Source organism: Erinaceus europaeus, chromosome 1 (genome assembly GCF_950295315.1).
Source record: "Erinaceus europaeus chromosome 1, mEriEur2.1, whole genome shotgun sequence".
Classification (NCBI taxonomy): Eukaryota; Metazoa; Chordata; class Mammalia; order Eulipotyphla; family Erinaceidae; genus Erinaceus; species Erinaceus europaeus.
Genome location: NC_080162.1, coordinates 32,422,952 through 32,448,307, shown reverse-complemented (window position 1 = coordinate 32,448,307; position 25,356 = coordinate 32,422,952). Strand labels below are relative to the sequence as shown.

The 25,356-nt window shown below is 53.0% G+C and overlaps 1 protein-coding gene across 2 annotated transcripts; it reads left to right on the top strand.

The window, feature by feature from the left end:
* The first annotated feature begins 320 nt into the window (after positions 1-320).
* On the top strand, positions 321-23,706 carry SLCO4A1 (solute carrier organic anion transporter family member 4A1). Of its 2 annotated transcripts, none has more exons than XM_060178290.1 (12): positions 321-426; positions 7,237-8,152; positions 8,643-8,733; positions 10,326-10,447; positions 10,891-11,002; positions 13,911-14,065; positions 15,125-15,320; positions 18,870-19,035; positions 19,138-19,310; positions 19,579-19,643; positions 20,046-20,194; positions 22,552-23,706. In XM_060178290.1, the coding sequence occupies exons 2-12, from the start codon at positions 7,339-7,341 to the stop codon at positions 22,693-22,695; spliced, it is 2,187 nt and encodes a 728-aa protein (XP_060034273.1). In that variant the 5' UTR covers positions 321-426; positions 7,237-7,338; the 3' UTR covers positions 22,696-23,706. The 2 variants fall into 2 exon arrangements, with proteins under 2 accessions (XP_060034273.1, XP_007520433.2); XM_007520371.3 differs by lacking the exon at positions 321-426 and adding an exon at positions 6,675-6,796.
* The last annotated feature ends 1,650 nt before the right edge of the window (positions 23,707-25,356 follow it).

Sequence of the window (25,356 nt, the reverse complement as noted above, 5' to 3'; positions counted from 1 at the left end):
TTAAAAAGAAAAAGGAACTGCACAGCCTCGTGGCCCCCGACGGTAGACTTCACCCCCAGCTCTGTGTTTCCCATTTCGCTGGGGATGCCACGTAGGGGCGCCGGGAGACTAGTCCCCGGGGGACGCGCGGTCTGAAGCCGGGGGAGGGGACAGCCCCGGGCCTGCACCCTCTCCCCCGGCCTCTGCAGATCCGCGCCCGCGCCTGATCCGAGGCCCCTCCCGCAGCTCGGGCTGTCACTCGGGCGGGGAGGGGCACAGGGGGCGGGGTCCCTGGCCGCACCGCGCCGCCATTGGCCATGGTAGGGGGCTGGGCTGCCGGGGCCCCGCCTGCTCTCCGAGGCGGGAGGACGGGAGGAATGAATGAAGCGGTAGTGGGCAGCGCGAGTGCAGCAGAGCTCTGAGCGCGGCCGCGGCGGGCGCCGGAAGGTGAGTGGGGCAGCGGCCCAGGGTGTGGGGGCGGGAGGGACCTGCCCAGGTGCGCCTGCTGACTTCAGGAGCGAGGTGCCGCTGACCTTGGATTGGGGCTCGCCGGTTGAGATGGCGCCGGCTCCAATGCGGCGGGGTAGCAGCGAGGCAGGCGGCCTGGGTCCCCACTGTTCGCCCCGGGCCCCTCCTCCAGTGGGTGGGTTGGAGCTGGGCGCGGACCAGAGCTCTGGATTCCGGGACCTCACTACCGGCTCCCCAAGCGGGAAACCTCCGGATCCCCAGCGGAAAGGAAGGGGATCCTCGCTGCAGCGGGCACAGAGAGGACAGGGTCTGAGTGATGACTGGGACTCAGGCGTGGAAGGAGGGGAGAGGCCAGGGCAGGTGTCTGGGCGTGCAAGCAGGTGCAATCCTCTCTGGTCTGCCCAGGGCCCGACGTGCCTCGTGGAGCCACAGGCTTGTGGTGGGTCTCCGCTAGCAGGGGATGCTGAGTCAAGGAGGAAATGTCAGGTTCAGAAGCTTTGAGAGCTGCCGGGCTTGGTTCAGCCAGCCACACTGCAAACTCCTCAGGGAGAGAGAGCACCCTGGAAGAGTCATCCTAGAGGGGCATTCTGCTGGGTGTGCACCCTTTTGTGGAGACAGCAGCTGCACCCCTGTCTCCCCAGCCCCCCATCTCCCCACCAGTATCCCAAAAGCAACCAGACCTGGGCCTACCTTCCCAGCTGACCAGAAGTGGAGGAACAGTTGGAGAACTGGAGAGGATAGAGACAAGGTGTGAATGCACTGAGCCACTGGGTCAGAGAACCCAGAGCAAACTGGGCAGACCGGAGGGAGAGGCTGGGTCAGACACTGACAGGTCAGCACCCCGAGGGGAGAGAGAAGTTTTCCCACTCATGTCCCACTGCCAGTTCCCGGGGCCTCAGAATTCTTGTTCTAGCCACTCTCTCAATGACCACTGGACCTGGCAATGGGGTTCCTGTCTAAGAAGTTAGAACAGTAGTTTTCCACAATCATTGTGTTCCTCATAACAGCTCTCCAGTTGCCACACCTCTACTTGGGTTTCCTCTGTCTCATCCAAAACAGACTCTGGGAGGCAGCTGGTACTTGGTGAACCGTGCACATGGTCATGCTGGGAGGTTTTATTCTGTGTAGCCTGGAGCAAAGGCAGATTTAAAGGAGAGAACCCACGCATGTTAATCTGCTCACAGAGGCTCATTTAACAATAGCAGTAATAATAGAAAGGTCCACCGGAGCTGCCTATCAGGACTTGGAATGTGCCTGCCTGCTAGGTGTTGAGTGCTTAGGCGAATCTCATGAAGCCCCTATAATGAGCTTTTTTTGTTTCACAGATGACTGAGCCAAGGCACTGGGTAGTTGAGTGACCTATGCTGTCACACAGCAAATACATGGGACTATTTGAGTTCAGGTTTTTATAACTCCAAATACTTTACAGTTCAGTTCCTGGAGGGGCGGCAACCCAGGGAGCCACTCCAGTCACAGGGTAGAGTCCCGAAAGGTGGGCCCACAACTATGGTTCAGAAGCATTTGGCCAGGATCCTTTATGGGGTATAGGCAGGATGCCTCACATGACCAGGGAGCTGACCTGAATAATATGACCTTCCATAAGTTGCTGGAGAGAGCAGAGGGGCCCCCAGTGGGACCCTAGGGCATTAACTGCCTTGCACTAAAAGAACTGTCCTGGTTTCCTGTGGGGCAGGGCCAGCAGATGCCACTAGCAAAACTCTTTCCAGATTGCCTCTCTCCTGTATGGCTAATGCTGGGCACTGGTAGTAACCAGGGGTTGGCAGGATAAGGGGTCTGGAAGTAGATGTCTTATGGTTGGCATTCTTTCCTAGTACCTGATTCTCAGTGATCTAGCCTCAGGGCTGGCTCTCTCAGGCACCTGGACCAGGGCTCAACATGTTCATGAATGCATTTGAGGTTCTGATTTGTACCCACTTTCCAAATAGACAAGGCTTTTCCATGGCTATAAGGACTTAAGAGTATGAGTCCCCTGTGACTCCCCTGGGGAAAGCCAGAGCTCTGTAGCCAAAGCCCTGTGCTCACAGGTGGGAGGGATCTGGACCTGGGAAGACAGTTCAGAAGAAGGTCCAAAGGGCTACCCATGTCACCCTCTTTCCTTCTCCATTGTAACATCTAGCTGAGGTATAGATAGAGACCACAAAATAACACATCCTGGGAACCGTTCCCACTCTGTCTCTGTTCTCAGGTGTGGCAAAAAGCTCTGTCTGTTTTGTACATGGATTGAAAATCAGATCCTGGAGGTGCCCTAATTCTAGATATTCAGCTCTTGTGGTCGTGGTAGATGCAGGTTCTCAAACAGGTCCAAAGGGACCTGTGTCAGCACTAGCTCACACTTCCCATTATATGGCTCTCATATAATGGGAGCCTGGCCCCTGCTGGAGTATGCTACCCTGGCTGCCAGCAGTAAACCCCAGTTTGTGTCTCCTCATGGGCAAGTACTGGGGAATTTTCCTGCTGCACTGTTTCTGGCTCTGCCCTCCTCCTCCTCCTCCTATCATGGGGATGGGGTCTCCCCACTTTTCCCAGCCTTCCTTGCCACCCACTGTAGGGTCCTTCCTACCAACATGATGCATAACTGGCCTCTCTGGACCTTGTTTCCCAGGGGCAAGTGGACTTCTCACAAGCCACCCGCCTTTTGCCACAGCCAATCACAGTGTGGTAAGTGAGGCCCCATAGAGGGCCCCACATGGGGCAGTCCAGCTAAGCAAAGTGTTCAGAGTCCAGGATGTGGATCTCCACCAGCCCTCCCTCCACTCACACAGCCCTTCATGAGCTCACCCACCCATGTCTTTTCTCAATGGTTTTTCCATCTAACAAGCTGGGAGGTATCTGAAGCTTTGCCCTTTGGCTCTAACTTCAGGAAGGGTTTGGGATCATCAAGACTCAGGTAGCACCCTGTTCCTGCCTCAGGCTTTCTTGTGGGACTTGTATTTGTTATTAGGGCCTGCCTCTCAGCAGACCTTAGAGGCCACGTGGAAGTGGCCCAGCCCAGACTGTGCCTGGCAGGCCTGTCTTCTGAAAAGAACTTGCTCAGTACAGCCCTACCCAGCCCTACTGGCCTTGAACAAAACCCTCTGGTCATTCTACTTTTCTTGTGTGAAGCACTCTGAGTAGAGCCCTGAGTCCTTCCTGCACACTTCCCATGACATCCTGTTACAGTGGGGAAATTGAGGCTCAGAGAAGCTATTGCCCTGCCTAAGATGGGAACACCCTGCCTGGTTCCAAAATAGCCCCTCTGTGTCCTCTCTGAACTCTTGCCTGCTCTGGAGTGGCACAGGGCAGCTAGCTTTGTATTCAGCTCCATGGAGCCATGTCAAGAGTTCAGTAAACATATGCCTGCCTCCTCCAATTCCTCTATGCCCCACCCCCAGGGCTCAGGGTGGGGTCGGGAACACTTATAATGAGACAGAAGGATCTTGGGGGTGTCATTTGTGCTCTCTCAATTCTTCATTGTTTTCCATGCAAAGTAGTCAGCTCCCTGCCCATTCACCTGTGCCTGATCACCAAGTATGTAAAGTGAGGTGTACCCCAGATCATGTCACCATGTGTCTACTCTGTAAACAGCTTCAAGCTTCCTCCTTCAAGAGGAAGAGAGAGTGGGATAGACTTGAGGGTTTAGGAGGTTGGAGTTGCCTGAGAGTCCCACAGAGGGGCAGCTTGTGGGTAGAGAAACTGGGGGAGGACAGGCCACAATGCTGTGTGCTGTGCAGGGAATGCCCACATATGTCCTGGTGCAGCAAGGAGTGAGCCCTCTGGGTAACCCTGCATCCCTCCTACCGGCTGCTCTGCGGCTCCTCCAAAAGATCCTAGGTGCACCCAGGGAGCCCCAAGGAAGGAGATACAGAAGGGACCATGGACAGAAAGTCACTGCAGCCCTACCCTGAGAATGGGATCCTAGTTCTCACAGAAAGTCTATGGAGGTCCCCCAAGGGGCACTGCCTTCCCACAGTGTAGCTGGTGATGGGCAGCGGGGGGGGGGGATGGTATATAAGAAGGAGGGAGAGAGGGCAAGGAGGGCAAGGCAGTAGAGGAGGGTGAGAAGGTGGAGGACAAGCTTATTCCTGGCAGGCACAGCTGGATAGGTCAGGATAGTATGAGAAAGTCAGAAGAGGATTGTGACTTTCTCCTAAAATATTGTGCATGTGTTCACACAGGGTGTGTGCAAGCATACACACACACACACACACACACACACACACACACGGGCATAAACGGACTCAAAGTCTGAATGCAAATACACACAATCCTCCTCACCCCCGCTGAGTGAGGCCCAGGTGTGGATCTCTGGCTGGGGCTCCAGGGCACACATTATGCTCCCTTTAATCAGCCTCCTAATCCCTTGTCTCTGATGCCCTGCCACCCTACCCCCATCACACCCACCCCTCCCCACCCCACACACTTACACAGCAGAGGCAGCAGGAGGGTGGATGCAATCCAGGCAGGCTGTATGCATTGGGCTATACTCTGTTCTCTGTGTGACTGGAGGAGGTCTGCTCTGTCCTGACACAGAGAACAGGGTGCACTCTCAAGCTGAGAAATCCATGTGACTCTCCCTGACAGCTTCTTCCATCCTGTACCTTCTTCCAAGAGCAAGGGCATCAGGGTAATTGGGAGAAATGAACCATGCAAGTCAGCCACAGGGGACAGAGTGGGAGCTCACAGACCTGCAGTTGGCTTGGGGGACATCGCTGTTTTCAGCCACATGACCAGAGTACAAGGTATACCTTGTCTTGGGGCAGCCATTAAGACCAAGGTTTAGGGAGGGTGCCCCACTTGATGATGAGGTTGCCTTCCATAATGAGGTAATGTATGTGCAGAAGATTTAGTGGGTGCTTGGCCATGTGATGTTTCTGAGGTGTGGTAGCCAAATGTCCTTCTCTGAGACCTTTCAGGAACACCAGGTGAAAAGTTCATCATAGAGGGTGGCTGCTGTCATAGACATCTTGGACTATCAGTGCCTCTGAGTCCCAGGTGGCCACTGGATCTGAGCAGCATCCTCACTTCCTGTTAGGTGTGGTCCTCCAGAAAGTGGGTGTAAAACATAATATCTGAAATAGGGTTTTCAACCTGACTATTAGTGAATATGTATCTTATGTCAGTTGATGGTGAAGCTGTGGACCCATCCACCACCCACTGTGCTTGCTTCTTTGTGGCTTTATTTTTAAATAGGGAATCACTCTTTCTTTTGGGCCATTCCTGGTCACAGAAGCTTAGGCTTCTGTGGCCACCACATATCTTGCCTCAGGCCTGGCCTCTCATCAGCAGTTGGTTGTATTTTTCCTGCAGCCAGGGTAAGAGGGCTGAGGTTGGGCAGACCCAAAGCTGGGGAAGGATCCCAATCCTTTCTGTTCCAGGGAACGCCCACCCATGTCTCATTTCCCATGGCCCAGGGCTGATCCTCCATCCCCAAAGGCCAATAAGTCAAGCCCCTCTGGGCATCCTGCTATTTCATCCCATTGGAATTTCCCAGCCCCAGGATGAGGTCCAATGCCTGGTGTGAGTGTGCATGTGTGTGCACACAGGTTGATAAGCACGCACACCAAAGTGTTGGTGTACATGCACTGAAAAAAAGATTAGAAGAGTGCACAACACCATGCTGACACAGGGTGACCTTTGGATTCTGGAGTCTGAGTAACAGTTTCTGATTTATAGCCATTCTAAGCTGCAGGTGTGGCCGGTGATTGTCCTGTCTGGAACTTGTGCTTGTGGCCTTTCTGCACTCCTCCTCGGGGACTACAATGACACTGAGTGTGCTCTCTGGTATCCCCATGAACAACCCTCTGCTTGCTGGTGTGTATGTGGCCCCATCCCTCTCTAATTCTCTCAGGAGTTGCCACTGTTCTTGCAATGTAAAAGCCACTCCTTCCTTAAGTGTTCTCTCACATCCTCCCATAATTCAGCCTGGCAGATGTCTGGAAACAAACACCACCTCTATCAATAAAACCTGGGCACAGGCCCAGGAACACAACGGTTGGTGGCACTTCCGTCCCTGACTGCCTCACCACACAACCCTCGGACCCAGAAGTACCTGTTTCCAAAGTCAACTTCAGGCCCATGTGTAAATGTCACATGATTGATTGGTCACATGCTTTCAATATTGCGTCAGCACATTTAAAACCCTGTGCCAGACTTCACGGCAGGGCCTCATTGGACCCATGAGTAACCCTGACTCCTTCCTTGTGGGTACCCTAGATACACCCAGGGAAGAAGCCGAAGCCAGCGACTGAGAATGGAAGTCTTCAAGCCGGTTGCATTCTCTACCCACATCCAACTCTCATGGGGCCAAAGAGCAGCAGGGTGGGGCTTCAGGTACCAAGAGGGTGAGAGGGTAAGAGGGCACCACATCCCCACTGTACACAAGAGCATATGGCAGCTCCCACCCACTGCCTTATAAGGTGATGCCGGAAATGGAAGGTTCAGTGTTTGGTGGGGCATGAAGACAGAAGAGCCATGCTCATGGAGACAGCAGGGGGGAGGCCCAGCTGCCAGTTCTTTCCAAACCCAAACCAAGCTCCCTGAGCTCTGGTACCCACATCCAATTGGTGCTGGACTGGGCCCCCAGGGCCTAGTTTACCTGTGAGAATAATGGAAGCAAAAGTTGTGGGTCCATATATGGCTCTAGGTCCAGGGTGTGTGCTGATCAGAGCAGCCCAGCCTCACCAGGTTGGTCACTAGGCAGCCATCCCCTGGGACAGGGGAACAAGTGTAGCAACCAAGATGTAAGATACAGGGGTCTGCCAACCTGCTAACCAGAAGTTCTCTCCACAGAACACACTCACTACTGGAACACCATCCTTAAGGCCACTGAAAACACTGTCTGGAGTGCCACGTGGCATCTAGGTGACTGTCACCATCACTTCCTGGGTGGAGATGCCCCAGCACGGAATGGGGGACAAGACTTTCATTTCCATGCCTCAGCTGGCCCTCCCCAGTCCACATGAGGCCTTGGACAGCGAGTGTACTTGCATCCCGCTCAGCAGAAGGGCATCCCTTGGCTCAACCCCCAGCCCCAATGTGCCACGGCATACCACTCGTGGCCCCCTGGACCCCTGCAACCAGCCGCTGTGCCCGCTGGAGAGAGAGAAGTGCCATGTGGACCCTGAGCTGTGCTATGTGTCCCAGCCTCAGCCACAGAGCCTGGTGTGTGGCTGGCGTGCCTTCACCCCTGCATGCCTGCAGGTCTTCAACACACCCCAGGGCTTCCTGTGCTTCCTGTGTGCTGCCTCCTTCCTGCAGGGCATGACAATCAATGGTTTCCTAAACACTGTCATCACCTCCATCGAACGACGCTTCGAGCTGCTCAGCTACCAGAGTGGCCTCATTGCCAGCTCCTATGACATGGCCGCCTGCCTGTGCCTCGCCTTTGTCAGCTACTTTGGGGGCAGCGGCCACAAGCCACGCTGGCTGGGCTGGGGGATGCTGGTCATGGGAGCTGGCTCACTGGTGTTCACGCTGCCACACTTCACTGCTGGCCCTTACCACACTGTGGCCACCGGGGGCACCGGGGTGTGCCAGGCCAACCACAGCACGGCCTGCACCCCTAGCTCCTCTGGCCTGTCCAGCTACCGGCTGGTCTTTATGCTGGGCCAGTTCTTACACGGCGTCGGGGCTACGCCCCTCTACACACTAGGCGTCACCTACCTGGATGAGAATGTCAAGACCAGCTACTCACCTGTCTATATCGGTAAGTACAGCCCCTCACACAAGGCAGGTGGCTGGCACAATGCAGCCTGGCCTTGGCCAGATCCATGAGGCACTCTTCCCCTCTGTCCACAAGTGGATATGTGAGACCCTGTGTGCTCCTAGGTGGGGAGCAGGAAAAACAAACCTGAAACACCTCAGGTCATATAAGTACCCCCTTATGGGGTCTGCAGTGGGGGGAATAACTAGGCAAAGGGTAGCCCTACCTGGACAGTGAAGCAAAACCAGGTCCCACACAGTGCCCACTGAGACCCCATGTGTCTCGGGGTTTGGGAATGGTAAATCCATACTTCTTGCTGCCAACATATCAAAGGATGACATATCCCATGAGCAGCACATTCTGTGAGTTTCACATCCCATGAGCACAACGTGCCCCCTTTCTGTCTTGAGAAGTGGGGAATGTTGGGTGCCCATAGGCCTGGAGCAGCCAGTAGGGGGCAACAGGTCACTCACTGGTTCTGCTTGCTTCCCAGGTATCTTCTACACTGCAGCTATCCTGGGGCCCGCAGCTGGCTACCTGGTGGGAGGAGCCCTGCTGAACATCTACACAGAAATTGGCCACTGGTGAGTGAGCTGGGTCCTTCAAGCAGCTTACTTGCCACACAGAGAAAACATTTTGCTGCTCATGTAGGGGGCTGCCTGTCTCAGACAGTATTCCAAGGAGGGGTTGCCCAGAGGCAACTTGATGCAGCAGAGGTCCAAAGCTGGTCTTATTCTGATGACCGGTGTGGGGGGGCAGTGATGGCTTTGAGAATGTGTGTTTGTCACAAGTGGCTCTCCCTGGACTAGGTGCCTGAAAATCAGCTCAGCTCCAACCCTGATGCTGAGGCAATGCAAACCCTACAGCTCAGAGGCTCAGACTCATAAACCCTTGCCCCCCCCACCTCCCTTCCCCTGGGAGTTGGTCCTCAGTTACCCACACTTTTTTCCAACTGGGCAGAGAGCCCACTCTTCCTGCTCAGTGATCCAGTCATAGGTCATTAGGTGATGAACAGCTTCCTCAGGGCTCAGGGTTGGGTAGAAACCTCACTGGTAGCTACATGGCCATCCCAGCTGGTGACCAGCCCCCACCTGGGAGTCTGTCAACAGATCCTCCTTTCACTCAGGAAATTCCAAAGGATTTAGGGGCCCAATGTCAGGAACTGAGACCAGAGACCAAATACAAGCTTCTTATTAGGTCACATTTCTTTCATTTCCTGGTATCTTTCCTTTGTGTTGCTAGTCTTTATACATTTGAACTGGGGAGATTCAGAGACAGAGGGAGATAGCTGGAGAGGGTGGGCAGGAGGGCAACCACAAGGAAGGATATTCCATAGAGGTGTGCGCTCTTGGCTTCCTTGTTTTTCACTTGCATCTGGGCTACTTCCTGCCTGTGTCCCATACTCTGGAGCTCTGCAGACCACCTGCCTCTGGTTGCTCTCTCTAGTGTCTGGCCAGACAGAAATGGCCCCTCTTGAGGGGCTGGGCAGTGGTACAACACACATCATCATCATGCACAGGGACCTGGGTTCAAACCCCTGACCCCCATCTTCAGGGAAGAAGCTTTTAAAAGTAGTAAAGCAGTACTACAGGTGTTTCTCTCCCTCCCTCTGTCTTCTCCTTCTCTCTCAGTTTCTCTCTGTCATGTCAAGTCAAAGAGAAAGGAAAACAATGACCCCTCTGACTCAGGTGGGCTAACATGGGTGTCAAGTAGGCAGGGCTTGTACCCTTCACCTTCCTCTTGCTCTGGGATCTGGGCCCACATCGCACAAAGGGGAAATTGGACTGAGACCAGTGTGACCCATCAGCTCCTGAGCCCAGAAAAGCCCCTGCCGACCTTGTGGGGCTGCACTGAACCCTGGCACCCCATGACCCTTTTTACCTGGTAATTCTGCTCACTTACTTTTAAATTTGAAGTGCACCTGTGTGCAGGCTATGGTCAGAGGGAGCTCCAGTTGGCCCCCAGACCCTCAATCATCACAAGGCTGGGCACCCTCTGATGCTCTGAGGTGGGCACTTCATTATGCTCTAGTAGAACCCCCTCCTCTGCCCCCAGCCCCCAAGTGGCCTTGCTAGAATGGGTAGCCTGAGGCTGGCAGGAGCCAGACAGCAAAGGAGCCCATGAGCACTCTGAGTGCATGTAAACTGGACTCTGATCTGAGTGCCTCTTCCTGCAGGACAGAACTGACCACTGAGAGCCCAATGTGGGTTGGTGCCTGGTGGGTAGGATTCCTGGGAGCAGGGGCTGCTGCCTTCCTCATCGCCATCCCCATCCTTGGCTACCCACGCCAGCTGCCAGGTGGGTGCTCCTCTTCCTGACTGTACACAAGTTAGAACACCCCATTTCCCACCTCACTCTTCACACCAGAAGCAGAAGGTACAATCACTCTGGGCCCCATAAGGCATGGGAATGTCTCCATGGTCCCCCATTTCCTGGGTGCTGCCCTCCTGCAGGCCTCCAGCCATGCATCTCCCTGTGGACACAACTCCCTGCTGAGGACCCTTGGATGAGGTCTGTGCCCCTTCCACTGCCTGTGCTTCCTTTGTCCCCAGCTATTCCCTGAGGGCTCTGTCCACCTCCTGTCCCTTGCCAGTTGGTCACCAATCACTGGTCACCATGGTGCATTCCCAAGGGCCATTTCCCATCCAGGGCAGGGATGTGAGAAAGGGCATGGGATGGTGGGGGAGACTCTGGAGCCAGCCGTGAGTTCCTGCCTCTCACCAATACCACTGCTCTCACAGGTTCCCAGCGCTACATGGTTATGAGGGTGTCTGAGACGCAGCAGTTGAAGAACAACAGTCACAAGACAGCCAGTAACCCTGACTTTGGGAAGACCTTAAAAGACCTGCCTCTGTAAGAGCCAGAGGGGAAGAGGTGGGAGACATGAGGGGGGCTGGGGGAGGCTGCCCACTGCACGCCCAGATAGAGTGCATGGGACTCCCAGGGCCGTATGTTGGTGACAGTTCCTGGTCCTCCTCCTAGTGCTGTCTTCAGGCCCTGCCCAAAACTTAAGCCCAGAGCTTAGAGAACAACAGATACAGTCTCCTGGGTCTATAATCATGGAGCCCCAACTCAAGGCCAGGACTGTAGCCTTTTCCCACCATTTGCTGTTGTTACTGATATTTTCATTAGTAGCACCCATGAGGGGCTCCCAGGGGGTCCAGCTGTTTCTTTCTGCCCTTCCTCGGGGGCTCCAAACGTCATAGAGGAGTGGGAGCTCCCTGGATGCCCTGTGCTTCCCCTCTTCTCAGACACATTCATGGCTTTTGGGCCCCTCTACATCCCCTTTCCTGGCATGGTACTGCTTATCATGAACTATGGGGGCAGAGAACTGGGCTGCTGGAGTATCAAGTACATCCTGGGGCTCCTACAGCCCAGCACAGCCCCCTCCCCACCCTGCCAGACCTGGCATGGGACCTCCTGAGGCTGGTAGAAAAAGGGGCCTCCAGCTGGCCACCACCTGTGTCCTCAGCTTCACTAAGCACCCACTGCCTCTCCAGCATCCTAGAGCCCATGAATGGCTACATCAAACCAGCCACATGGGAAGTAGGGGCTGCTAGGGAAAGAGCGAGAACACTGCTGCCTTCCTCAGGGATTCCCCCACAGAAAAAGGGGGCCTTCCTACAGGGCTCTGTTCTCCCATATCCCACTCCCACTAGACTACCCAGAAGCAGGGGTCCCCAAGACTGGCCTAACTGATCAGAGGAGCAGGAACATCATGCTGCAGGGACACCCCATCCCCAACACCACATCAGGGACCCCCAGCTGGTCCTCCACAATGTGGGGATAAAGCACACCCACAGCCTGGCCCCTGTGACCTTGGGCATTCTGGGCCACCTTGGAGGAGTATGCCCAGGCTCACTTCCCCCAAACCAATTGCTGGCAATAAAATAAATCCTGGGACATGTATCCACTTTCAGTTCATGACAAATTCTCTGAGTAAACCCAACCAGAGAATGGTCTACAGACCAGGGAAGGAAATGAAATTGAGACATGCTGGTGGAGAGCTGTTCCCTCTGAGCCAAGTCAACTGTCCCCAAGCCTGGGCATTTGAGCAAGGCCAGGAAGTACAGGCACACATGGGGTGTCCCCCTTCATGTGGTCAGCTGGCCGAGGAGAATACTGGGTGTGACTGAGGCCCTGAATTTCTGGGTCTCATCCCAAGGTGCCACTAAGTTGAGTTCTCTCCAAGGCCTGGCCCCACAGGTTGGCCAAAATGAAGTCTTCCTAACCCTCCAGTCTGAAAGTAAGGTTTGAAGGCAGTGGGAGTGAGGATGAGGTTCTAGCCTCGATGCTTCTAGGTTTCCTCCCTCAGCTGACTTCCCACTCCTGCTCCCTGTCCACCCTGATAGCTAATTTGGGCCATGCTATACATTCTGCTTCCCAGAACCAATTTGGTTTTGGTCTGTGTCCTGAAAATGAAGAAAATTTGAGAGTCATATTGGAGGTACCACTGATGGATACAGAGAAAGGCCCAGTCTGCTTCAGGGAGGCCAGTACTGGGAGATCAGGGTAGGGTGTGGGACTCCCAGCTACAGGTGAGGCCAACAGAGTGGTCTGGAGCCAGTGTGTTCTCAGCTGAGACTATAGACAGGGTGCATGGGAATAGGACACCGGACCTGGCCATAGTGAGATAGTGGTTGTTCTTGCAAGGATTTGCTCTGTCACCCATGGGAGCCTGGCCCTTGTGTATGACCAGGACTTCCAAAAGCATCTGCAGCCACTTGCCACCATTCACAATTATAGGGTACCCCAGTGCCTACTCTTCTCAGAGGGCAGCAGCTCCCAGAAGCCAGCCTGGGAAGTAAACTTAGCATAGGAACCTGTCTCCCCAGGAGGGGTGTGAATCTCATATTCCAGCCCTCCCCCCCCCCCCCCCCGCTATGATGATGTGTCCTTCCTGCTCTGTGCTCTGCCCCCCATTAGCAAGGAAGGTGAGTCGTGCTCCCCTTGTGATACCTTGACAGCTGTTTGGCATCTTACATGTTTAAGCAGTGTACCTGGGCATCTGCTTTTGGCCCTCTCTCCCTAGCAGAGTGCAGAGTTCCATTATCTTGCAACCTCTAAAGCCTTTGTGCTCATTCAGAGCAGACGAGCATGTGACTGGCCCACCTGGTGCTGCTGACTTCTCCCCTTTGCAGTAGCCCCAGGCTGTCTGCCTACAGTAGGCCAAGCCAGAGGAAGGAGGAGTAATCCCTTAGGTGACCACGCCCCAGTGGCCTCTCCACGTGCACACTAAGGGAAGTTGGGGAGCCACCCTAGCTCAGCCAAGATTCCTAGGAGAGGCCTCTCATCCAAACCTGTAGGTTTTTCTGCCCCCTTCTCTCTGGGTGGTAGAAACAATCTACCCCAAGAAGCCCATTTCCCACTGCTCAGTTGCCTCAGTGGATGCTCACAGCTGTCCCCAGAGGTGGTTCATCTGTGTCATGACCACTCAGGACCACTCCCTACACAGGGGGAGAGCTCTGGCCATGGGGTGAGGAGGTTCTTCCTTACCCACCTCAGCAGGCTTCTTGCCAGCCTCTGGCTTAGAACCCTGGCACCTCTCTGCCTGCCAGAGCCATGCCTTGAACCTCCTCTTGGTCTCTCTGGATTACATGTATCCTTTGGCTCCTGCACCCCATCCAGTCCTCTCCCCAAACCAGGTTCTCTGATCTGGTGGAAGGGGAGATGACCCCAGAATCCTTGGCTTCCTCATGGCCCACTTGGCTCACTCAGACCCTTTGTCTTCTCTCTGGGCTCCATCACTCCCTGTATCCAGTTCCATCTGGCTCCTCCTGAAGAACCCCACATTCATCCTGCTCTGCCTGGCTGGAGCCACCGAGGCGACGCTCGTCACAGGAATGTCCACATTTGGTCCCAAGTTTCTCGAGTCACAACTCAACCTGAGTGCCTCGAAAGCTGCCACCTTGTTTGGTAAGAAAATTCCCTGACTCTTGCAAGTGCCCTACATTTTGCTAGCACTCAACAAGTGACAATGTTTGAGAGTATCTTCTAGAAAGACCTAGACAGCCCCACACTGTATATAGGCTGCTTGGCTGTCATTGAATCTTGACCTGGGGGTCTGGCCTGTGCTGACTGAGGTGTGTGCCACATGCAAATGCTCACTCCACAGACCCCAAGGAACCTTGGCCACCCTCCTGCTAGGACCCTACTCTGGTTAGGGGGATCTAGCCATCTCCAGGAACTGGACAGCCCATGTCCCATGGCCTTAGGGGACCATGAAGCTGGAGCCCCGGAGTCAGCCTAGAGGCAGTAGTAGCCAGAGGCTGAGAGTAGCCAGAGGAGAGATGGAACCTCAGACTATTCCTGCCACTGTCCCCTGTCACTCTGTGCTGGCCAGCCATGGTGACTTCAAATCATGGGGGAGGGGGTTGTCACTAGATGTGGGGCTGCTCCTGCCTGTGAGGGGTGGCACCAGGCAGGGGAAATGGGGTGCACTTGAATAGCACATGAGTCACCCGCATGGCCCACTCCCTTTCTTGACTGGTTTCCTCTCTTTGCCTGGTCTCTTGGCCAACCTCACATGCCCAGATATCCCCCCAGCAACTTACCCCCAGCAGCCCTTTCCTCATGTTGACACCCCCTCCTAGATAGCCACATCCTCTCAGATCCCCCCCTCCTGTATCCCCATTTCAGTCATTGTTGGGGTTGAGTCCACAGAGCCTTATTTCCTTCTTATTGCCTCCTACTCTGGGAGAGCCTGGGAGCCACATGCCAGCTAGTCCTGGCTTCTCATTAAGTGTCAGGCCTTGCCCCCTGTCTCTTCTGTTCTCCTAAGCCCCAGAAGGCCAGGAAGCCTCCCCCAAGGAGCTCTGCCGGCCTGTGCAGTGGCTAGAAGCTGGCAGAGCCTAGCGTATTGAGTGCAGATTCCAGTGCAGCCATTTGAACAGGGATTGATGACCTTGTACCTCAGTTTTCCCATCTATAAAGGGGAGCCCAACCCTAACACCCCTACCACTTCCTCTCCTACAGGGTACCTGGTGGTGCCAGCAGGTGGTGGTGGCACCCTCCTAGGTGGCTTCTTCGTGAACAAGTTCAAGCTCCGAGGCTCAGGCATCATCAAGTTCTGCCTGTTCTGCACGCTGACCAGCCTGCTGGCCACCTTTGTCTTCTTCATGCACTGCCCCAATGTGCCCATGGCAGGGGTGACAGCCAGCTACAGTGGAAGGTGAGGCCAAGCCGTGCCTGGAGGGAAAGGAGAGAGACCTCCAGCATAGCTATCAGGGCCCTGGGTTCCTGAGCTGTGGGAGAGAGGGAAGCAGTCCCTATCTGGGGGGGGGGGGTGTCCTAACATCAAGACACTGATGAGGATGACCCCTCAGAAAGTTCACTATCAACAACACTATGTTGAATTTTTTTTTCCAGGAATTTTAAATTTTTTCAAGAAAATTGAGAACGTTCACGTGTTAGGCCAAGAGAGAGAGGATGAGAGAGAAAGAAAAAGAGAAAGAGAGAGAGCGAGAGAGAGAGAGAGAGAGACCCCTCAGAACTCTTACTCACATCTAGACTGGGCACTCACCTAAACAGAGGGAGAAGCCATGCCCACAGGTCAAGCTTATAACACCCAAGCCCCGCCTTCACCTTTCCAAGTCACACCTGTCACCACTCCCATTTCCTGAGCAGTAGTTTCCTTTCCCCAGGCACACAGGTGTGCCTGGAGTATATGTGTTCCTGTGTGGTGCAGCATTGTTTGTGTCCTCTCCAGTTACTTCCTGTCTCTCAACATTTCCCCCTCTAAAAGTATGGACCTAAAGTTCTTTTTGAGGTGCTGAAGGACAAAGTTTTGAGCTTCTGTAACTGCTTCCTGCTGAGGCATGGACTGTAGCCTGGTCGATTCATACTCCTAGACAGACCTGTTCTGTCCCTAATCTTTCCCTGGTAGGGCAGGGCTCCGGAGAGATGAGGTTTCTGGATACTTCACCATGTGGTCATCTGTGCAGGGAGGTCAGGGTGGGGTCATGGCAGCATCTGGGACTTGATGGCTGAAAGGTGGCAAAGTATGCAAATGTTTAATAAATGGAGGGCCAAAGTATAGGATTAGAGCTGATGACAGTTAAGAAACTCAGGATAGGGAGTCGGGCGATAGCATAGCAGATTAAGTGCACATGGTATGAAGCACAAGGACCTGAATAAGGATCCTGGTTCAAGCCCCTGGCTCTCCACCTGTAGGGGTCTATCTTTTTTTTTTTTAATATTTATTTATTTATTCCCTTTTGTTGCCCTTGTTGTTTTATTGTTGTATTTCTTGTTGTTACTAATGTCACTGTTGGATAGGACAGAGAGAAATGGAGAGAAGACGGGAAGACAGAGAGGGGGAGAGAAAGCTAGACACCTGCAGACCTGCTTCACCACCTGTGAAGCGATTCCCCTACAGGTGGGGTGCCAGGGACTTGAACCAGGATCCTTCCACCGGTCCTTGCGCTTTGCGCCATGTGCACTTAACTCACTGTGCCACGTGTGCTTAACCCGCTGCGCCACCCCCTGACTCCCAGATGTCTTATCTTTCTCTCCCCACCTCTGTCTTCCCTTCCAATGACGACATCAATAAGAACAACAGTAATAACTACAACAACAGTTAAAAAAAAAACAACAAGGGTAGCAAAAGGGAAAATAAATAAATATTAAAAAAATAAATAAAAGAAAGAAACTCAGGATGAGAGGAAGCTAGGGTGCCTATTTAGGTATAAACATTCCTAGGAGTAGGACTCTAACAAACTTTGATTGAGCTGTTACTATAAAGGCAGACTTGAGAACTATCTGGGAGGATGGCATTAGAGTAGAGTGTGGGATCTGAGAACTGGATTAAGGCAGAGAATGGCTTCTAATTTTAGTATATGTGCTGCCAAAGAGAGCACGAGAATGGCTCCCATATTGAAATAAAAGATGTATTTATACGTATATAATTAACTACACCAAATCAATCTGACCTGGGGTCCATGTCTATTGATATTTAACAAGGAGCCTGTATGACCTGCAGGTTGCTGTCAGTTCAAGCTGTGGTCACAGCTGGGGCCATGTCTGTAAGTTGCATGCCATCTTTCCTCATGTGACAGAGTAGAATGACCCAGCCTCCAGTCGGAGAGTGGGGCAGTCATTACCAATGTTACTTTGCAGTGAGGACAAAGTTCTGAGAGGCCCATGATAGGGCAGAGAGACACTCCCTATGGAAGTGACCAGTGATGGCAGACAGAGAGATCTCTTGTAGATATTGACCTATATCTATGACTAGGATTCCAGGTGATGAGGTGGCTTGTCACTAGCAAAAACAGCCAGACTAGGTAAGCCTGTCTCTTGTCACCATCCAGTTTCTCATTCTCTATCTGATAAGTTTTAACTTTCTCCCGATTGTTAAGGTCTTGAAGGCCATTTATTATACAATAACTGGATGGCCATTACATATTCTGCTGGACTTAAGTCTAAGCTAGTGTATTTATGGAGTCTAGCCTTAAGTTAAGAAAGAAACAGTTGAGTTATCAAAAGTCTATGTTAACCTCAAGATTTTTTTAAAAAATATTTATTTATTCTTTTTGTTGCCCTTGTCATTTTATTCTTGCTGTTATTGATGTCATCGTTGTTAGGTAGGACAGAGAGAAATGGAGAGAGGAGGGGAAGACAGAGAGGAGCAGAGAAAGACAAACACCTGCAGACAAGCTTCACCACCTGTGAAGTAACTCCCCTGCAGGTGGGGAGCCGGGGGCTCAAACCGGGATCCTTATGCCGGTCCTTGCACTTTGCACCACCTGCGCTTAACCCACTGCACTACCGACTCCCAACCTCAAGATTTTTAGTGTTAGCTTGATAGTTAAATAAAGGTATCTTAAGGACAGCAATTGTCCTTTGCCTGGTGTATAGTTGTCAGAATTTCTATGTTGAGAAGCTCCTGGTTCAGTCCAGCTTGGAGTCTCAGTCTTCTCATTTGTAAAAAAAAAAAAAAAAAAACAAGGACAATGGCAGCCCAGCTTCTTTACATGTGCTATATGACCAAGGACCAGCCTCTGTGTGACCCAGTAAATGGGAAGCAGCTGTCAGGGTGTGTCTAGTGTAGATCAGGCCACCTGCCATGGGAATCCTGGTGGCTTCTCTAGCAGGAACCCCTCACAGGGATGATGGAGTCACTCCAGGCTGCTACTGCAACAAAGTCAGAGGGCAGAGGTGGGAGCACCTGAGCTGGGGCTTTCTAAGTTGCTCCACTAAGTGGCACAATGTGCTTCAGCAAAGGGCTCTGCCTTCTGCTGGGAGTGGGAATAGGAAGGAGATGGGGGCATCTTTAAGATTCAGTGTTGGCCACCAAAAAGGTCGGGGCGGGGGTGGATAGGGTGGGGAAGCAACAGAAGCATGCATGCACTCAGTACGTGTGATTTCAGTCAAAACGGGGAGAGGGGTGTGGTCACTGGAGCGTGTGGATATGTGGCCTGCACATAGATAGAGCTGGCACCACCAGAGGTTCTGTACCTGGTCTCCCTTTTGTAATTTTTCACATTGTAAGTGAGAGCATGGCCTCTCCAAGCTCCAAGCTATTAGGGGATGTGCCTTAGTACAGGACGAGCAGCTAAGGGCACTGAACAGGGCCCAACCGTGGGGAGAAGAGGAGCCCAGTCCCTTGTGCACCACAGAGATACAGCAGAGCCAGAGAGGCTGAGGCCCAGGCTGTTCCTGTGTACCAGACACTCCTCCCAGCACTGACCTCAGTCCTGCTCCCCTCCCCTCCCCCCTGCAGCCTTCTGCCTGAGGGCCAGCGGGCGCTGACGGCTACTTGCAACATTGCCTGCGGCTGCCAGCCTGAACACTACAACCCGGTGTGCGGCTCCAACGGCCTCATGTACTTCTCACCCTGCCATGCGGGCTGCCTGGAGGCAGCGTTCACCGGCTCTGACAGCCAGAAGGTGAGTGGGGGCTGCTGTGCTCTGACCCCACACTGGCCTGGAGCCTGGGAAGGGGTGTCTGTTCCTTCCTCCTGTAATCAGCGCTGTTGTTGCGCTCCCCAGGTGTACCGAAACTGTAGCTGTATCACTCAGAATTTTTCCTCTGGTTATGGCCATGCTACTGCAGGGAAATGCACTTCAACTTGTCAAAGAAAGCCCCTCCTTCTGGTTTTCATATTCGTTGTAATTATCTTTACCTTCCTCAGCAGCATTCCTGCACTCACAGCCACTTTACGGTAAGCCAACGGGTCTGGGTTTTGCTCTTGTCCAGAAACTTCCCTTACAGCACACTAAGGTGGAGCTCTGCGGATCCCTGAGGGGAACTTGCTGGGCCCTCTGAAAAGCCGTGGCAGGAAAGGCATAACTGCTTCTGTCAGGTGCTTGCCACCTGGGAGAAGTGGCAGCACAGTCTGGGCCTCGACTGGGACTCGGCCACTGGTGTGGGGGTGTGATGTGGTGAGTAGACACACTTCTCAACACCAATGCTGCAGTTTCCTATTGCAGGTGCGTCGATGACCAGCAGAGATCCTTTGCCCTAGGAATCCAGTGGATCGTGGTTAGGACGCTAGGTACTGTGCAGTGCGAGGAAGTCATGTACAGTTGTGCAGTGTGTTGACTGCACAAGTGTTCCTGGGAGGGGGCTTCTTTCCCAGTTTAAGTACATCCTGTCACCATGCCCATCCCCCTTGGAAAAGGCACTGTCCCCTAGCCACCCACTAGAGGAACCATGGTCCCTTATCTGCCCAAAGAGTGCCTTTTCCTCACTAACACAGAGGCTCCACCTAGTGGAGTTCAAAGGGAAATTCCAGCCTGATGCTAGGTTCCCCCAGAGTAAAGAAGAGTTAAGTCTCCTTTGCACCCTCTGAGATTAACACTAGCCAATGTCAGCTTTCTGGAAACCTAGATGTTCTCTCTCCTCCCTGCCCTGTCTGTAGAGGGCACATGAGGTCTGAGTGTGCTTCTCTCTGCAGGGGCCATCCCTGGACCTATCGCCTTTGGCTGGATCATCGACAAGGCATGCCAGCTCTGGCAGGTGCAGTGTGGCCAGCAGGGCTCCTGCCTGCTGTACCAGAACACGGCTATGAGCCAATACATGCTGGTGGCTGGGCTGGCCTACAAGGTGAGTGGGGCTGCATCTGCTTAAACTGCACTGGAGGAAGGGCTCTGAGACTTTTAAAAGGTCCTGGGTGGGGGCTGAGTAGTGATGTGACAGGTAAAGCACACAAGCTACAATGCACAAGGATCCATGTTCGAGCCTCTGGCCCCCACCTACAGGGGTGAAGCCTCATGAGCAGTGAAGCAGAATACAGGTGTCTCTCTTTCTCTCCCCCCCTCCCTTTCTTGCCCTATTTCTGTCTCTATGGTAATAAAAAATAAATAAAAAGGAAAAATGGCTGCTGGGAGCAGGGGATTTGTTGTGTAGGCACCGAGCCCCAGTGATAACACTGGTGTCAAAAAAAGAAAGAAAGAAAGAAAGAAAGAAAGAAAGAAAGAAAGAAAGAAAAGAAAAGAAATAAAGCCCTGTGTATGAGAGACTCAGAGGTCTTCTCCAGCCAGTGAGGGGTCCACACACCCCACTGAGAGCTCTAGCTGCTTAGCGTCCCCATGGCCATAGGCATCTTTCCTGCAGCCCAAGTCCATACTTAGAGCTTCTGAGAAGGTGAGAACAATAGTGGGGACAGTGGAAGGTAGACCATGGGGCCTTGAGGACTTTCAGCTTCAGTCCCCATCCCTGCAGTGGCTGTCATCCCCTGCCCTCCAGTCCTCCCATGAGTCTGGCTATTTGCCCCATGCTTGGTTAGCTAAATTGTAAAGACCTGAAAATGGTGGCAGAAGCCACTTCAGGGTCTGTGGGTTTGAGGGGGGGTCAAGGCACTTAATGTTCTACTCTGTGCTTTCACCCATCCCCCTTTTTCTGGGCTTCTAAGAGAAATTTCCTGCTTATTCCTAGAATCAGCTCCCTGTGAAGAGGCGCATATTTCTATTTAGAATCTCCCACCCGCACCCCCCCCCCTTGGAGGAAAAGGCACAAAACCTTCAAAGCCAACAAAATACTGGGGCTGTTCTTTGGTCCTCCCTTGATACCAGCTCGGTGGCAAAGACAGGTTACTCTCCTGGCAGGAGATTTTCAGGAAGGAACTGAAAGTCTCAGAGTTTATCTCCCCATGGATTAGCTTTAAAAAAAATAGCCCACTAAGAGCAGGGATCTACAATCCTCTGGGGGAGCTTCTGGGAGCCAGTATTAAAGACTCTGAGGTGTTCTGGAAGTGGCCCTGGGTTCCTCTTTGTTCTGTGTAGTCTATGCCCAGAAGCTGAGTAGGGACATCTGCCCACCCAGATAAAGCCCCTCCCTACCCCCTACCCCTACTCCCACCACACACACACATACTGCACAGCACAGTGGTTAGGACTGGCTCCACACCCTTTCAAATGGCAGCAGACTCAGTCTCTGGAGACTCCTGTTTGGTCTCTCTCTAGACCACGGAGCCACCATGGAAACAGCCTGACTTGTGGTGTGGCCTCAGGCCTATAGCACCAGTGATGCTCAGGAAACAGGTGCTTCTGCCAGACAAGTATCTCCACAGTAGTCTAGATACATGCACGGAGATGGGCCTTTCTCCTCCCTGTCATCTTTGTGGGCACCTAGTCCTGCCACCACACAGGTGGTCAGTGCCACTTGGGTATGGTGACCCTCAGTACTGGCCAGCTCAGTGAGGAGCCTGGTGCAGCCAGAACAAAGACCGCACACTGGGTTGAGAGAACAGAAGTCTTCTCTCACTTTGGGGGTAGGAAGTCTTAGGTCAAGACGTGGCAGGTTCCTTCTTCCTGGTGGCTCAGCCTCCCCTCTGCTTATCCCTGTCAAATTACTCCCCTTTTATGTAGGCACCCTGGTTGCTTGATTTGGGGACCCTCCCTAACTAGACTGACCACATCACAAGTTCCTGACTTACATCTGCAATTACCTTATTTCCAGATCAAGGTCCCACTCACAGGTTTTGGGGGTTAGGACTTAGACATTTCTTTGGGGGTGGGAGTGCACAGTTCAGTCCAAGACAAGCTCCCTACCTCATCTGGTACCTGTGTTTCCAGTCAAATAGCATTTTTCATTTCCTCACTCAAAATACTGGGGTCCATGCTCAGGACTGACACTGCAGAAAATGGGGATCCGGGGGCCGGGTGGTGGCGCACCTAGTTGAGCGCACATGTTACAATGTTCAAGGACCTGGGTTCGAGCCCCCAGCCCCACCTGCAGGGGGAAAGCTTCACAAATGATGAAACAGTGCTGCAGGTGTCTCTCTGCCTCTCACCCTCTCTAGTTCCCTCTCAGTTTCTGACTGTCTCTATCCAATAAATAAATAAAGATAATTTAAAAAATTTTTAAAAAAAGAAAATGGGCATCCAGGCCTGACTGGGAGCTCAGGCTTTGAGTCTTGGACCTCTGGGTGGGCCACTCTGGAAAGTTCCTTCTCTCTCCAGGTCCTGGGCTTCATCTTCTTTGCCGCTGCCTGCTTCCTGTACAAACGACCGTTGAGATCTTCGAATGGCCTAGACACTTCTCTGCCCAGCCAGTCCTCATCCTCTGACAACAACATGGACCTCCAGCCCCAGAGTGACGTCTGATGACTACCCATCACCCAGAGGCAGAGTCAAGCACCTGTCCCCCTGGGACGTTAACTGCTCCCCTAAGGGCTGACCTCACTGAGTGAGTCCAGCCCAGATGACCCTTTCCCAAACTTCCTGCTGATTCTGAGCCATTGGGTGTGTTTGTCAGAGCCTCAAAAGCAGCAAGAAACAAGACTTCAAGGAGCCTGTTCCCCTCTCTCCTGGCCCAGCCTAGAATTTCCCAAAGGGAGCAGGTGGCCATCTTTATGGCTCAGAAGGAGACAGCAAAGGTGCCCAGAGGCATTCAGCAGATAAGCTGCCACCATCTCCCCCTCCCTTCTCTGCCTCCTCCACACTCTACAATTTATTCCCAACCACTGGGGGTGAACATACTCTGCTGGGGCTTAGGAAGCCAGACAGAGTGATGCTTTTAAAGAAGACCTGAACTCCAGTGTAATAATGGAACGCAGGTGCCTGGGGCAAGGCCTTGATTCTGCTCCCACTCATTTGAAACAGAGGTGCTGGGAAGGAGGCCTGGGCTAGTTGAACACCTACCCCCGGGAGACTAGAGGTGCGCCATCAGAGCCTGCGATGGATGCAGGTGGCTGTGCCCCAGACTGTGCAGTGGAGAGCCAGCCCTGCATGGGTCAGAGTGCCCATGACTGTTTAGCATCCTGCCTGCCACTCGGGCCCCACGTCCAGTGGATCCTAGTAAGGGAGCTGTCAGAGGCAGCCCCAGGTCCCATGCTCTGGAACCTGCTGCTTGACATCTTCCTAAAATCTTCTGGCATGCCCTGGACTTGGAGCCCACAGCAGAGTGGACGGGGGCTGTGAAGAAGACAGCGGCAAAGAAGATAAGCTGGCACTTTCAGCCTGGGTTTTCTTGACACTTATTTATAGCGTCTGCTGTTACATGCAGCCTGCAGAAAGACTCAGCAGTCACGTGGGTTCTGCTAGGCTGGGCAGGTCACAGCTTCCATGGGCATCCATAAAGTTGTATATGTAAATATATTTTAATATTTAAAGTCATTTACCCTGGTCAGTTTAATTGCTATGAATCTAAAAGTTGGATGGGCTTGCATATTCTCCAAGTGAATCTCTCTGAGTCTCTCCCCCAAAAGCAGCTGTCAGCTGCCTAGGGTGAGCACTTGCTTGACCCCAAACCTTTCAGTGGGGCTCCCCCATACCTGTAGTGACCCCATGACACCCAGGAGTCTGCTTTTTCTAGGCATAGCACCTGGTGGGTCTGGGTCCTTAACCATAGCCCCCCCCCTCACTTCTTCCATGAAAAGTGGGCTCTGCTGCAGGACCCTGGGATTTGGGGTAGATGGCTGGTCATGGCTGTGTGTGTGTGTGTGTGTGTGTGTGTGTGTGTGTATGCACGTGTGCATGTGCATGTGTGTGTATGTGCACATGTGTGATAAATAGCTAAAAGCAGGCCTGGCACTGTCACTCCTGTTAACACCCAAACCTAATGGCCCAGCAAGGCAGTGACCCCTGTGGGAGCATCCTCTACTTCTAACCACTATTGGGAACTCTCTTCAGCACCATGTAGAATCCTGGTGCAAGCCTGGAGCTGAGACTGGGCCAGCCTGGAAGGCAAGAGAGCTTGTGCCCGAAGTGGTATCAGGTCCCAGCGCCCCAGTACTGGAGACAGAAACAGCCCCAGGAAGATGCCACACCTCTTCACTGAGGTCACATGAGAGACTGAGAGGTAACACAGCTGGTGGAGTACACCTTACCACGCTTGAGTCCCTGGATTTGAGCCCTGGCACCACATGAAAGCACCATGAGCAGCAGGCACCACGAGTTCCTTGGATGGTGCAGCAGTGCTATGATGGCTCTACCCTCTTTGTCTCTCCCTCCTGCTTCCTTCCTCTAGAAGGTAGGAAGGAGGGAAGAAAGGAAGAGAGTGATAAGAGTATAGGAAATTATGCTAGAGAAGTCACTCGGTGGTATCACTCATGCAAGAGTCCCTGGAGGTCATGTATGTAAAAGGGGCAATCCCGGGGGCTGAGCGGTAGCACAGTGGGTTAAGCACACATGGCATGAAGTGCAAGGACCAGCATAGCATAAGGATCCTGGTTTGAGCCCCCAGCTCCCCACCTGCAGGGGGGGGGTCACATCATGGGTAGTGAAGCAGGTCTACAGGTGTCTGTCTTTCTCTCTTCCCTCTGTCTTTCTTGATTTCTTTCTGTCCTATCCAATAACAACAGCAATGGCAATAATAACAATAACAACAAAATGGGGGAAATAGCTTCCAGGAGCAGTGGATTCATAGTGCAGATATTGAGCCCCAGCAATAACCTTAGAGGCAAAAAAAAAAGGGGGGGCAATCCCCAGTGTCACATAAAAAAAGAGGCAAAAATGAAAAGGAAGAAGGCAGGCCCTCCACATTCCATTAACACACCTGCCACTGTCCTTATTAAAGACACACCTAGTGGGCAGCAAAAAAATAGGTCACTTGGATAGTGAACTGTTTCATCATGTGCATAACCCAGGTTCAGCCAACCTGGTTCTCATTACATTGAAGAAAGTTTTAATGCTTTGGTCTCTGGCTCTCGGCTCTCTGGCTCTCTGGCTTTATCTGTCTTAAAGAGAGAGAAGGAGAGGGCGATAAGGGGTCTGTTTGGGATCACAGCAAACTCTTGAAATGGAACAGAACCCCCACCTCCCCTT